Source organism: Papio anubis, chromosome 1 (assembly GCF_008728515.1).
Source record: "Papio anubis isolate 15944 chromosome 1, Panubis1.0, whole genome shotgun sequence".
NCBI classification, from domain to species: domain Eukaryota; kingdom Metazoa; phylum Chordata; class Mammalia; order Primates; family Cercopithecidae; genus Papio; species Papio anubis.
Window position 1 is genome coordinate 42,115,689 of NC_044976.1, and position 14,984 is coordinate 42,130,672.

At 45.7% G+C, this 14,984-nt stretch overlaps 1 protein-coding gene across 4 annotated transcripts in view; it reads left to right on the top strand.

Moving 5' to 3' along the window:
* The first annotated feature begins 1,862 nt into the window (after window positions 1-1,862).
* The window catches only part of KDM4A (lysine demethylase 4A), a 57,708-nt gene continuing 44,586 nt past the window's right edge, over window positions 1,863-14,984 (top strand). For 2 of the 4 annotated variants that reach the window (XM_003891748.4, XM_009206817.3), the window contains exons 1-4: window positions 1,863-2,008; window positions 4,764-4,940; window positions 7,208-7,383; window positions 13,143-13,257. In XM_003891748.4, the coding sequence (XP_003891797.1) occupies window positions 4,803-4,940; window positions 7,208-7,383; window positions 13,143-13,257 (429 nt within the window). In that variant the 5' untranslated portion in view covers window positions 1,863-2,008; window positions 4,764-4,802. Of the gene's footprint in view, window positions 2,009-2,209; window positions 2,305-4,763; window positions 4,941-5,287; window positions 5,425-7,207; window positions 7,384-13,142; window positions 13,258-14,984 lie in introns of those variants that run through there. The other 2 variants (XM_017960750.3, XM_009206812.3) reach the window with 2 other exon arrangements.

Here is a 14,984-nt window from a genome sequence, read left to right on the forward strand (position 1 = left end):
ATCATGAGAACTTGATTTAGGCTCTACCTATCACGTGCACATACCAATTAGAAGCTAATGATACACAGTAGAGGGGCCTTGGAAATCATCTGGCAGCACCGGGAAATACAGCAAAATCCAGTTTATGGAACACAGTAACAGTAGTGCTAGCGACTGTATCCATGTACAGGACAGTGGAGTCTGTGAAGCAACCTGCAATATCTTGTGCTTAGTGGCAGCAGCAAAGACGGTGGTGGATGAATTCTACCGCATGATTTGGGTTTTCTTTATGTGTCCTGTAAGTTGGATTCTTCAGACTCGGCACTTTTGTGAGCTACTCAGTATAATCTATTATCTAATACTGTCGATTACCTTACTGGGTAAGGGAGAAAAACCCTGTAATTGTTGTGAAAGACTTGTGGCTGTGTAGCCAACGGCCATTCTTTTTGAAACAGTCATTTCTGTTTTTGAAACTTTTTTTTTTTAACACTTTTTTTTTTTCAGTAGGCATGTACCCAGCCTGACGCAGAAATGATGATTGGTCCATACCATAAGTCCATAGCATTCTATGTAATATGTTCTTTTTGGCAACATTCATTAACTCTCATCTTTACAAAATCCGCGAGGCATTATTTTTTCCATTGTATTGATGTGAACTCCCAGGCTCAGCACAGTTACTAGTTTTGAACACAGGCCTGACTCCATATAGCTCTTTCCAGGGCACTACCCCATTACTCACCCATGGTAATTTTGTACATTTTTTATGACTCTGGTTGTGGGTATTTTACTTTCCTACTTGACCTTCCCCATCACCCTTGACAATTCTGGGAACTCCTTAAGGCGACTCACTACCCCTCAGGAATCGCTCCTAATGATTCTAGGAAGCCCCCTCCCCCTCCAGCCCCCCAGAAGTGCCTCTTCTGATTCCCAGGATGCCCCCCTCTCCGCCCCAAGAGCTGCTCCTAATGATCCCCCAAATCCCCGCTCACTGAGGAAATGATTTTTTTTTTTTTTGAGACGGAGTTTCACTCTTGTTGCCCAGGTTGGAGTGCAATGGCTCGATCTCGGCTCACCGCAACCTCCGCCTCCCGGGTTCAAGCGATTCGAATGCCTCAGCCTCCCGAGTAGCTGGGACTACAGGCATGCACCACCACGCCCGGCTAATTTTGTATTTATTTATTTATTTTTTTTTAGTAGAGACGGGGGTTTCTTCATGTTGGTCAGGCCGGTCTCAAACTGCCGGTTTCAGGTGATCCGCCCGCCTCGGCCTCCCAAAGTGCTGGAATTACACGCGTGAGCGACCACGCCCGGCCAGGAACTGCTTTTTAATGACCCTAAGGACAGCCTCCCTCAGGGTCTGTCCTAATGACCCTCAGGGCAGCCTCCCTTCCCTGTCCAGACTTGACAGCGAATGAGGGGTTTCCAAGGACGCAGGATTTTGTTTTGAAAACTGAGACGCCCAAGACAAACCGGGACAAGACGGTCATCTTTTCAGCACTCCCTGAGCTCGGAAGCTGCCCCTAAAGGCCCCGACACATTTCCACGTTAGGCAAAGAGGATACTCATCCCAAGAAAACTTTGGCCCATCCTTTCGTTAGCGACATCCTATAGTAACCTCACCGCCCTTACCCATCTACCCGACCGGCCCACTTCTAGGTACTAGCTTCTTTCAACCCTGATTAGTTATGGGTGGCCAGGAGCCCGCCTATGATTGGCCAGCTTCGCGATCCAGCTAGAGGCTCACTGGCCGCGGTCCCGAGTGGTACAGCGTTTCCTCCTGGCAACAGCCCGAGCCGGCGCTCATAGGCTGAGCACACTGAGGTCGGGACTGGGAGGTGGCTGCGGCGCGTGCTCATTGGCTGGTGTATGGTTTGCAGCCACCCTTGAATTGGTTGACTCTGTGCGGCTGCGCAGATGCAGACTTTAGAGGAGGCGGAGTTTCGCCCTTCGCCTGCTGGAAAAGCAGTAGGATCGGCCAGTGGCGACAGCAGGAGCTGAGCCTAAGCCCTGGCGGGGCTTTGGGCTGTAGGTGAGAACTATAGGGTTTTGGAATTCTTGAGGCGCTTTGCTGCTGTAGCCGTGACCGTGAGTTTTGTGGGGGAGGGGCGGTGGGGGTGGTTCTTCCAGCGGTGAGTGATCGGCATGTTTCTCGGCCAATAGGAGAAGGAGCTTCCAGAATGGGTTCTGAGATTGGCCTTTTCCAATCTTCAGGGCCAATGGACGTCGGGAGAGGGGGGCGGGTCCTCTGGGCCTTATTTTCTTCTTCCTGCGGCGGAGCTTTACTCGCTAAGGCGGCGGGGCCGGGAGGGGCCGAACCTGTGCGCGGTGAGGTTCGGGGACCTTGGGGAGCAGGGTGCGCTGCCTTTGGAGTGATGTTCGCGGGAGCGGCTGCGAGGGAAGGGTGCGGGAGTCCGAGGGGGTCGTTAGCAACAACTAGCTTTATTGAGTGGTTAAGTACCGGGCCTAGTGCTTAGTGTTTCGCTTGCATCATCTGAGCTAATCACAGCGACCCTGCAAGGCAGGGGGTTGGGATCCCCATTTTACAGGTGGAGAAACTGAGACTCAGTCAACTCACACAGCCAAGGTCACACAGCTAATAGACGGCAGAGACCGGATCTGTATTCAGAGTTCTGACTTTGGAGCCGGTGTTCTTGAATCACTAGGCTTTGTTACTGATTGGGAGGGAAGGTGTCATTAAACGGGAGCTTTCCCCAGGGAATAGATTGGGGGAGGGGAATCGTAGGGTTGAAGAAGGGATGAACAATTGAGGTGAGGGTGAGGAAATCAGTTTTTCAACAGTTACCGATTGCCTACTCTGTGCCATGCATTGTTCTAGGCATACAAAGATGAATTGGGCCAGAGGCTGATGAAGCCCATTAGGGCCCCTTTGAAAGCCCGGGGAAGGGCCCCAACATTGTATTCACATGACTGTATGTTTTTATAAAATTTGCAAAAGTAAGATATTTTGGATTCATTTTTCTTCTTAAGAGGGTCTTCAAAATTAAATAAACTTCGGGTTTCTCCATACTTGGAACTGCCCTTGCAAAGGACTTAGTCCAGATGGAGATGAGGATGTAAGCAGTATAGGGCAGTGGAAGGTGCACTTAAGAGTGGGCTGTGTGCAAATTTCCTGGTATGTAAAACAGGGATAACAGTATACCTGCCATGCAAACTTTCTGCCAGGTTCACGAAAAGCGCCTGTTTAGAAACACGCCTTATTTTCGATGGAAAGGAAGCCTAGGAGATACGGGTAACTGGATTTGCCTTCTCTCCTACCTTACACAGTTCTGCTCCCAGGGCTGTAACCAGATTTCTGGTAGATTGGAGGCAGTTTTCTCCTTTCTGAGCTCTCCAGCTCTCAAAGAGACTCTTGGAGCTGAACCGCCATAGCTTTGGGCCCCAGATAGCGGGGTACAGAACTGCTGCTGCACCCTGAGTGAGGAGGGTGGGTAAAGGAAAGGACATACTGGTGTTCCTTCTAGAATGGCCTGTTTTCACTGGTATGCTTTGTCTTTTTTCAGTTGAGATGGTCTATTGTGTTACCGAGCTGTGGGGATGCACCCACTTAGCTGAAGTTCTCATCTAAAAACAAAGTATTTATTTGGCTTTCTCCAGTCAGTTATGAAGTTTGCCCTGTATTGCTAGTTTAAATTTTGTCCTTTGAGTTCTGGGTACAGTGCAATGGAACTTGTTTGTAACTTGATTTCATTAAGTACTCCTGAAACTGCATCTTAGTTTAGATAGAACAGTTTCACTTTAGGGTTTTAAAATTATGTTACTAATATCAAAGGTTTTAAAATCATGTTACTAATATCAAAGTACTTTTGAACCCTTAAGGTTTGTTATCTTGTAGCCACTTAACTTTTATTAGGTATCCGGTTTAGCTGTGCCCTAGGAAGGAGCTTTGGCCTCCCAAAGTGCTGGGATTACAGGCGTGAGCCACCACACCCAGCTGTGCGTGGCTTTCAAGTTGTAGTATATTATATTTACTACTCTGAAAAGTGATTAGCAAGGTGTTAATAAGGGAGTAGCTTGAAAGGATAAGGGTAAAATATGGACATTTTAGCTGTACTATTAGATAGGACCAATAACCAAATTAATTTCCTTTTTTTAGCTGAACAATTATCTGTTTTTTTTTTTTTTCAAGAGCAATCCTGTTGCAATAACAATATCTCTGTTGAAATAAGGTTTGAATCCATGCAGTTTTGATACATCACTTTCTTTTTAAACAGAACCTTTTCGATCTGTATTTCTAGTTTATTTAAATCACTTCTTGTTGTTGTGATGTTTTAAAATTTTTTGAGACAGGGTCTCACTATGTTGCCCAGTCTGATCTCAAACTCCTGAATTCAAGCGATCCGCCCACCTCTGTCTCCCAAAGTGCTGGGATTACAGGCTTGAGCCACCACAGCCCCACCCTAAATAACTTTTCTTTCCTTTTTTTTTTTTTTTTGTTTGAGACGGCGTTTTGCTCTTGTTGCCCAATCTGGAGTGCAATGGCACAATGTTGGCTCACTGCAGCCTCAGCCTCCCGGGTTCAAGCGATTTTCCAGCCTCAGCCTCCCGAGTAGCTGGGATTACAGGTGCCTGCAAAGTGCTGGGATTACAGGCGTGAGCCACTGTTCCTGGCCCCTAAATAACTTTTCTAGAGGCAGATTCCAGGTGTGAAGTCTTAACTGCATCTTCTGAATTTCTATATTATCTTTTACTGTTTTTAGCATTGATGTTTCCAGCACTTAATTTTAATTTTTATATTATTTTATGCTCTTAATGTGTTTCTTCAGATTCCTGTCTGACTAAAGGGACCTCAAAAAGGAGGGAAAATGGCTTCTGAGTCTGAAACTCTGAATCCCAGTGCTAGGATAATGACCTTTTATCCAACTATGGAAGAGTTCCGAAACTTCAGTAGATACATTGCCTACATTGAATCCCAAGGAGCTCATCGGGCAGGGCTCGCCAAGGTAAGGAGCCGGGATTGTTCAGATGGTTTTGTTACCTAGGGCAGCAGTAAGATTTTTTTCCTAAATAAGGGCCAGAACTGTGTTTTACTGAAAGTTGGGTGGGGTGATGACTTTAGTGAATGCAGTTCTATTTGCAAGTTAATTCCCGTTGTTAACATCAGAAGCATCTCTGCTTTTAGGTAGGAAGAGAGCTACTTGGAATCTTCAGAAAGGGGGAGGTAAAGAGCTAGTGTCTCCAGGCCTGGCTGCTGTTGTGCCTCAGCCCTCTTGGTGGAGCTGGGTGCTGTAGTGTTATTGAACTACCAGTGAGTGCTTATGCCATCTGACTTCTCTTGCTCTCATTTCAGTCTCATCCAGCACTCTAGTAGCAATTTGGCTTCCCATGTGGACTTTCTTCAAGGGGAGAGAATGCACTGGCCAGCCAACATGAGTATTCTGGTCCTTGTAATTTGAAATTGGTTTCTGGTTTGTACTTCTTTCTCCTGTGAGTTGGATTCGTTATTTTTCCTGAGTCAAATCAGTTCTTCATATATTCTGTCACAACCAGGTTGAGTGCTGGAAGCTGAAAGAACTGCATTTCTGGAGAGATCCTCAAGAAACCGAGAGGCAGGGACCTCAGTCTAAGTCAGGAGGAAATTTTTCACACCATTTTATGTTGTTTGAATTTCTTACCATATGTGCTTGTTACATTTTCAATATGAAAAGAGAAAGCAAGAACATTGGCTACAAAGCTGAGGACCAGTCTTGGACCCTGGTGCCTCCGGAGACTTGAGACGACCACATCCTCCTTCCTCTTTCCTCTTATCTGCAGATACGCTACTGCTGGGTTAATGACAGCAGGCGGGGATAGCAGGGCCTGTAGTGCAGTTTTTCGTAGCACATTGCTTTTTTTGGTTGTACTTTATTAGATTTAAAAAGTTATAAAAAAAAAAATGTTGGTGATTACAAGTTAAATATTTCAAACGCAGATAAAGAAAAGGCTGATCTTCATCCACCTTCTCCAGTGCCGTCTCCTTAAGTGGTAATAGCTCCCTCCACACCTTTTTCTCTGCTCATACAAACATACACACATATAAGATAGTGTTATTTGTTTTGTTTTTAAAAGAGAATGGCATCATGCCATATACATTCCTGTGTTGGTTCGTTCATTCTTTTTTTTTTCTTTCTTTTTTTTTTTTCCTTTTTAACAACATATATTCCTCCCTCTAGGTCAGTTATGGATTCAACTCATTCTTCTTTTTTCTCATGTCAACTGTCTTGTTAATTTATTACTATTGGAATGGGTAATTTGCTTATGTGAGTAAAACAGAATGCTATTGGAAGGTAGCTACTGTAGAGTCTTGCTCTCTTTCAGTATTTTCTTGTATGTCCTTTCAGTGTTCTTATGCAGATGCTAGTGTGTGTGTGTGTGTGTGTGTGTGTTTTCTCCCTTGTTACATAAAGTGAAACAGTACTCTCTAATTAAACAACCAAAAAAAGCTGTATAGTATTCCATAAAGCGCATCTATCTTACTTAACTATTAAAGATAAGATTTTTTTTTTTTTTGAGATGGAGTTTTGCTCTTGTTGCCCCAGCTGGAGTGCAATCGTGTGATCTTGGCTTACTGCAACCTCTGCCTCTGGGTTCAAGCAATTCTCCTGCATCAGCCCCCCAGATAGCCGGGATTATAGTTGAGCACCACCATGCCACGCTAATTTTTGTATTTTTAGTAGAGATGGGGTTTCACCATGTTGGCCAAGCTGATCTCACACTCTGACCTCAGGTGATTCACCTGCCTCGGCCTCCCAAAGTGCTGGGATTACAGGCATGAGCCATTGTGCCTGGCCTCACGATTAGATTTTTAAGAATGTTATGCTTCTTTGTAAGTAAATTCTAATCTAGTATGTGAAAAAGGAAATTCTGTATAAGTATAGAGTAGACCAAATCAAGTAAAATTGTGTTTGTGATTTTTTTAAAGAGAGCACTGGGCTATGAGATGGAGAGAGAAACAACTCTTCAGTCTCTTTTCTTGGTGTCCAAATAAGATACTGAAGCTGGGAACAAGTATTACTTACCTTAGGTTATTGCAGTTAGGCAGCTGATTGGTGGCAAAAGTGGATCAGGATTAGCATGCCTGTGACTTACTGTGTTTTGGTGAATGTGGGTAAATCAAAGTAACTGTCTAGTAAAATTGACTGTTAGGTTGGCTGGTAACTACATGCTTCCTGGTGTCTGACTGGCTTGCCAGGTTTCTCATCTGTCTTTTTGTTTCTTGTGTTCCCTTCAGGTTGTTCCTCCAAAAGAATGGAAGCCACGAGCATCCTATGATGACATTGATGATTTGGTCATTCCTGCCCCCATCCAACAGCTGGTGACAGGGCAGTCTGGCCTCTTTACTCAGTACAACATACAGAAGAAAGCCATGACTGTTCGAGAGTTCCGCAAGATAGCCAATAGCGATAAGTGAGTGGAAACCCTTTCTTACCTGACATACCATCTAGGACCCTGGTGTCTCATCCTCCTAGCATCTCTAGGACTGCTGCTGTCCTGATGAACAGTGTTTTCAGTAGGACAGCTCTGTTCTAGTTGTCTCCCTTTCTGCTTTTTTTATGGAAGCATTTCCTCCTCTCAGGACTGTGTCTCAGTCTAAACCTGTTCCTGTTTATATCAACAAATCCCATTGTTTTTCCATCAGAAGTAGAATCATTTTCTGACTCTGAGGTTGCAAGGAGAAAGTTGGAGGTGGTGCACAAGGAGCTTTTGCTGGGTATTGATAACCACCTGCTCATCAAAAGTGCTTTGGTTCCACTTCCTTTCTCTTGGGATGCTCTGTGTTTAATTGTGCTGGAATTTCTCACTGCCCATCCAGCCTGCTAGCTCATTTCTGTTTTGACATTAACAAAGTGTGAGTAAATCACCAAGCTGGTTGCTATTTTCTGTCACTCCATTCTTCCTCTGTACCTTCTTGTCTCTTTTAGAGATACTTTTCTTTGTGTAGGCCTGTTCTCAGTTCTTCTCTGCTGTGGGTTTTTTTTTTTTTGAGATGGAGTCTCACTGTATTGCCCAGGCTGGAGTGCAGTGGAGAGATCTTGGCTCACTGCAACCTCTGTCTCCCAGGTTCAAGTCATTCTCCCGCTTCGGCCTCCCAAGTAGCTGGGACTATAGACACGCACCACCATTCTTGGCTAATTCTTGTATTTTTATTAGAGACAGGGTTTCACCACATTGGCTGGGCTGGTCTTGAACTCCTGACCTCAAGTGATCCGCCTGCCTTGGCCTCCCATAGTGCTGGGATTACAGGCAAGAGCCACCACGCCTGGCCCTTCTCCGCTGTTTTTAATGTTTAGTTCTCATTTTTCCTGAGATTCACAGAGAATAAATTTTGTGTTCCCTCGTTCAGCTCTGACTACTCCATCTTTTCTTTTTTTTTTTTGAGACGGAGTCTCGCTCATTCCCCAGAGTGCAATAGTGCAATGGTGCAATCTCAGCTCACCGCAACCTCTGCCTCCCGGGTTCAAGCAGTTCTCCTGTGTCAGCCTCCCGAGTAGCTGGGATTACAGGTGCCTGCCACCATGCCAGGCTAATTTTTGTATTTTTAGTAGAGACAGGGTTTCACCATGTTGGCCAAGCTGGTTTTGAGCTCCTGATCTCAGGTGATCTGCCCACCTTTGATCCCAAAGTGCTGGGATTATAAGTGTGAGCCACTGCACCCGGCCTTGACCACTCCTTCTAATCCTCTTCCTTGGATTTTCTCACTTTCCATTGACTCCTTAATTTTGAGTTTCCACAAGTTTTTCCTTTTTCCCTTGCTTCTTTTCCTGAGCCTTTTGATTTGCACATGCCTTGATTTCAGCTAGTCACACATACTGTGCCTTCACATAGCCCAGAGCCAGGTCTTGTGCCTGCCTGTCTTTGCCCTGCTGGGGTGGCATTCCTGTGCTTCATCAGGTCTCTCTCATCAGGTCTCACTTTGTTTCTACTCTTTGCCTTCTTTTCATTGACTTACCACACTTGACTTATCACAATTGTAATTGAGATCTTCTAGTTTTATTGACAACTGAACTCTTTCTGTTGTTTCTTGAGACATGGTGTCACTGTGTTACCCAAGTTGGAGTGCAGTGGTGCAGTCATGACTTACTGCAGCCTTGACTGCCCAGGCTCAAGTGATCTTTCTAGCTCAGCCTCCCAAGTAACTGGAGGTATAGGCATGTGTTACCACGCTCAGCTAATTTTTTTTATTATTTGCTGCCCACTTTGGTCTTGAACTCCTGGGCTCAAGCGATCCCCTTGCCTCAGACTCCCGAAGTGCTGGGATTATAGGCATGAGCCACTGCATCCGGCGGACACCTTACCTCTTTTTTTTTTGAGACGGAGTCTCACTGTGTTGCCAGGCTAGAGTGCAGTGGCACGATCTTGGCTCACTGCAACCTCTGCCTCCTGGGTTCACGCCGATTCTCCTGCCTCAGCCTCCTGAGTAGCTGGGATTACAGGTGCCCGCCACCACGCCCGACTACTTTTTGTATTTTTAGTAGAGACGGGTTTCATCATGTTGGCCAGGATGGTCTCGATCTCTTGACTTCATGATCCACCCACCTCGGCCTCCCAAAGTGCTGGGATTACAGGCATGAGCCACCGTGCCTGGCCAACCTTACTCTTAAAACATCTACCTTGCTGGCCAACCTGCTGGCCAATGAGAGAATTTACATAAAGGCATGTCAAAGAAATGTGGCTTGCTCTGCAGGTGAAAGGCTGTAGCCTTCCTGCCATCCTTTTTGTCTGATTTTTGCTACGCATGAGGACCAAGCTCACCTGCTTTCTGTTTCTCACATGGAATTCCACCAGGGGCTTCAGTCTCCTCAGCCTTTCTTCCCTTTTTGTTAACACATTAGGCCTTTTCTTTTCTTTCTTTTTTTTTTTTTTTTTTTTTTTGAGATGGAGTCTCACTCTCTCACCCAAGCCGGAACGCAGTGGTGCAATGTTGGCTCACTGCAACCTCAGCCTCCCGGTTTCAAGCGATTTTCCTGCCTCAGCCTCCTGAGTAGCCACCACACCCGGCTAATTTTTTTGTATTTTTAGTAGAGATGGGGTTTCACCATATTGGCCAGGCTGTTCTCGCTTTATCTTCTTTCAGCACACTTGTTTTCCTTTTAAATTAACCAGCCCTATGTCTATTCCTTTTATCCTAATACATAGCAGATTCTTACCTTTAAGGTAAAAACCTAAATTTTTGCTTTTGAGACAGAGTCTCGCTCTGTTGCCCAGGCTGGAGTACAGTGGCATGATCTCAGCTCACTGCAATCTCTGCCTCCCAGGTTTAAGCGATTCTCTTACCTCAGCTTCCCGAGTAGCTGGGATTACAGGTGCCCGCCACCACGCCTGGCTAATTTTTTTGTATTTTTAGTAGAGATGGGGTTTCACCATGTTGGTTAGGCTGGTCTCGAACTCCTGGCCTCAGATCAGCCCGCCTTGGCCTCCCAAAGTGCTGGCACCCTGCCTGACCTAAAAACCTACCTTCATGAAACAGATTAGTTGGCAATAGAGGAGTTAATTATATTTCAGAGAGAATGTTAGGTCTCTAAAATGTGTTATTCACTAGGTTGACAATCTGTAAGGGAGTTATTTAGTCAGATTTTTTTTTTTCTTTTTTGAGATGGAGTCTTACTCTGTCGCCCAGGCTGGAGTGCAGTGGTGCTGTTTCAGCTCTCTGCAACCTCCACCTCCTGGGTTCAAGCAATTCTTCAGCCTCAGCTTCCCAAGTAGCTGGGACTACAGGTGCTCGCAACCACACCTGGCTAATTTTTTGTGTTTTTAGTAGAGATGGGATTTCACCATGTTAGCCAGGATGGTCTTGATCTCCTGACCTCATGATCCGCCCGCCTCGGCCTCCCAAGTGCTGGGATTACAGGTGTGAGCCACTGCGCCTGGACTGTTTAGTCAGATTTTTATTTAATTAATTTTAAATTCATTCCCATTATCTCTATGAGTTCATTTTGGTCTTTATGTGTCTACTCTTTATACATTTATAATATTTCTTTTGCCATTTTAGTTAGAATGTGCATTAGTTTTTCACCTTTTCAAATATCTGTAAGGTTTGTGTATTACTCTTCTTAAATTGCTTCATAATAATAATAATTTTTTTTTTTTTTTTTTTTTTTAGACGGAGTCTCGCTCTGTCACCCAGGCTGGAGTGCAGTGTCTTGATCTCGGCTCACTGCAACCTCCACCTCCTTCCGGGTTCAAGCGATTCTCCTGCCTCAGCCTCCAGAGTAGCTGGAACTACAGGTGCGCACCACCACACCCAGCTAATTTCATGGTTCACTGCAGCCTTGATCTCCCAGGCTCAAGAGATCCTCCCATCTCAGCCCTCCTACTCCCTCCCACCCCCAGTAGCTGAGACTGCAGGTGTGCACCACCATGCCCTGCTAATTTTTTTTTTTTTTTTTTTGAGATGGAGTTTCGCTCTTGTTGCCCAGACTGGAGTGCAATGGCGTGATATCGGCTCACTGCAACCTCTGTCTCCCAGGTTTAAGCAGTTCTCCTGCGTCTGACTCCCAAGTAGCTGGGATTACAGATGTGAGCCACCATGCCTGGCTAATTTTTGTATTTTTAGTAGAGTTGGGGTTTCACCATGTTGGCCAGGCTGGTCTCAAACTCTTGACCTCAGGTGATCCACCTGCCGTGGCCTCCCAAAGTGCTGGGATTACAGGCGTGAGTCACTGCTCCTGGCCAGCTCTGCTAATTTTTAAAGTTTTTGTAGAAATAGGATTTTGCCATGTTACTGGTCTCAAACTCTTGGGCTCAAGTGATCCTCCTGCCTCAGCCTCCCAAAGTGCTGCGATTATAGGCCTGAGCCACCGTACTTGGCTGGTTTGAATCTAAAAGAAGGTTTTTTGTTTGTTTGTTTTTAGTAAATTTTCAGTATATGGTGATTAAGCTAAAGAGTATAGATATTTTTAGACTGGGTGCATTGACTCACTTCTATAATCCTATCACTTTGGGAGGCTGAGGTTGGAGGATCACTTGAGGCCAGGAGTTTGAGACCAACTTGGGCAACACTGCAGGATTCCATCTCTACAAAAAATAAAAACACTAACCAGGTGTGATGGTGCATACTTGCAGTCCTGGCTACTCGGGAGGCTGGGGCAGGAGGATTGCTTGAGCCCAGGAGTTCAAGGCTATAGTAAGCTGTGATCACACTACTGTGCTGCAGCCTGGGCAGCAGAGCAAGGATCCTGTCTTTTTAAGGTATAGTTTTTTGTGTTTTTTTTTTGGAAACAGAGTTTTATTCTATGGCTGAGGGTGGACTGCAGTGACGTTAGCTCAGCTCACTGCAGACTCCTCCTTCTGGGTTTAAGTAATTCTCGTGCCTCAGCCCCCGCCCTAAGTAACTGGAATTACAGGCGTGTGCCACCACGCCTGGCTAAGTTTTGTATTTCTAATAGAGACCAGGTTTCACCATGTTGGCCAGGTTGGTCTTGAACTCCTGACCTCAGGTGACCTGCCCCCACCAGGCCTCCCAAAGTGCTGGGATAACAGGTGTGAGCCACCATGCCTCTGGCCAAAGTGTAGATATTTCTATGACTTTATATGTAGATAGGTAGATATAAATATGCGTATATGTGAGTACGTATTTTCCTAATTGGAATATTTGATGTGCAAAAATCTAGATTTTTAGAGCTATTTTATATTTTTACTAAAATACTTGATGTTTTTAGGTGTGATTACTTGGTGAGTGTCAGCCACTGCGTAGGGCGCTGGGCATACAGCAGGGGCACTTACAAATGAGTCCTCTTGGAGCAGCTTCCTTTTGGCTGGTTCAGGGAGGTGAATGCTGTTGGAAAGCCTCAGCTCTTCACATGCTACTGGGTTTTGGTTGTCTGTGGATATGCAGGGACCTTGGGTCTTGGTTTGTAAGCCCATTTTCTCCGTGGGTGGCCACCTGAATCCAGCAAGGTGTGGTTTAAGTAGTCTCTTCAGAGTTGAGGATGTGCTTGTTAAGGAAGGTGGGTTTACATCTCTGCTTACATTACCTTCCTCAGGCCCAGTGCTCATGGAAGGGACGTTCAGGGAGTGACTATGTATTAGATCCTTGAAGGTCAAGATTATGCCTTGTTCATTTGAAATTCTTGCTGTCACTGGAATAGGGGATTATGTCTTGTAATGTTCATAATGCCTAATAAACCCCTGTAAGTGGTTTACATGTTTCTTTTTACTTTCAAAAGGTACTGTACCCCACGCTATAGTGAGTTTGAAGAGCTTGAGCGGAAATACTGGAAAAATCTTACATTCAATCCTCCCATCTATGGTGCAGATGTGAATGGTACCCTCTATGAAAAGGTGAGGCTCACTGGAAACCCTCTGTGCAGCATTTTTTGTAATTTCGTAATAACCTTTTTTTCGACCCGGCACGTAGTAGGCACCTAAAAGCTGTTTGGTGAATGGGTAGATGAACAGATGATCTACCCCCAGCTGATGTTGCTCTGCTGGCCTCATTGTGGGCCATTTTGCATGTGACTGAATCTTATTTCTCCTACTTTACATGTGAAGTGGGTGATGTGCTCTTTTCAAGGGTTGTTAGCATAGTCGGTGGGTGGTAGCTGATGAGTTCTTGAAAGGGTGGGTTGGCTCTCAGATAATGAAATGAAGCAGTGTGGTTTCTGCAGAAGAAAGATGACTGAATACTGAAAGGGGTATACATTTAAGAAGAGAAATACATTTAGATTCTTCAGGATCCTCAAACAAGATCCTGTGGCAAAAGCTATTTTAACCACTTTCATTGGCTTGGGACATAGTCCTGCCTTAAATATGGTGAAAGGGGAAAATATTTGAGATCCTCTTTTTTGAGGCGAGGTCTGGCTCTGTCACCCAGGCTGGAGTGCAGTGGCGGGATCTCAGGGCCACCACCTGGCTCACGCCTCCCACGGGTTTCCCGCCCATTCTGCCTCAGCCTCCCGAGTAGCTGGGACTACAGGCCGATCACTGTCTGAAATTTAGTTTTTTTGTATTTTTAGTAGAGGCGGTTTTGTGTTAGCCAGGATGGTCTCGATCTCAAACCTCGTGGTCCATCCCGCGTCTACGGCCTCCCAAAATGCTGGGATTACAGGCTTGTGACCACGGCGCCCGGCCTGGGAATATCTTCGATGACTGGCTCGGTTATCACTCATAATTGTTTTCATGTTTTAAGGTTTTTTTTTTTTTTGAGATGGAGTTTCGCTCTTGTTGCCCAGGCTGGAGTGCAGTGGTGTGATCTCAGCTCACCACAACCTCCACCTCCTGGGTTCAAGTGATTTTCCTGCCTCGGCCTCCTGAGTAGCTGGGATTATAGGCGTGCACCACCCTGCCTGGCTAATTTTGTATTTTTTAGTAGAGTCGGGGTTTCTCCATGTTGGTCAGGCTGGTCTCAAACTCCCCACCTCAGGTGATCCACGTGCCTCAGCCTCCCAAAGTGCTGGGATTACAGGCGAGAGCCATTGCGCCTGGCCCATATTTTAATGTTTTTATCAGTTATTGGAAGAGTTAAAAAAATGAATTCCAGGCCGGGCGTGGTGGCTCACATCAGTAATCCCAGCACTTTGGGAGGCTGAGGCAGGCGGATCATGAGGTCAGGAGATCGAGACCATCCTGGCTGACACGGTAAAACCCCATGTCTACTAAAAATACAAAAAAATTAACCGAGTGTGGTGGCTGGCGCCTGTAGTCCCAGCTACTCGGGAGGCTTAGGCAGGAGAATGGCGTGAACCCGGCAGGCGGAGCTTGCAGTGAGCCGAGATCGTGCCACTGCACTCCAGCCTGGGCAACAGAGCGAGACCCCGTCTCAAAAAAAAAAGAATTCCAGTTTTGTTGATAACAGTTTTTTGGGGGTCAGGGAAAGCCAAGCTTGTAGGGATGAATGGCAAGAAGATGCTGTAAGGATCTGGGATGGGGAGGTACAAAAGTCAGGCATAATAATAATCCAGGGCCTAGTTATAGGAGGTGGGCTCCCAGCTGGCCATTACAACTCAGGAAAAGGATATTGCACATTTTTTTATGAAGACACTGCCTGGTGGAAATCAGGGCTAAAAAGC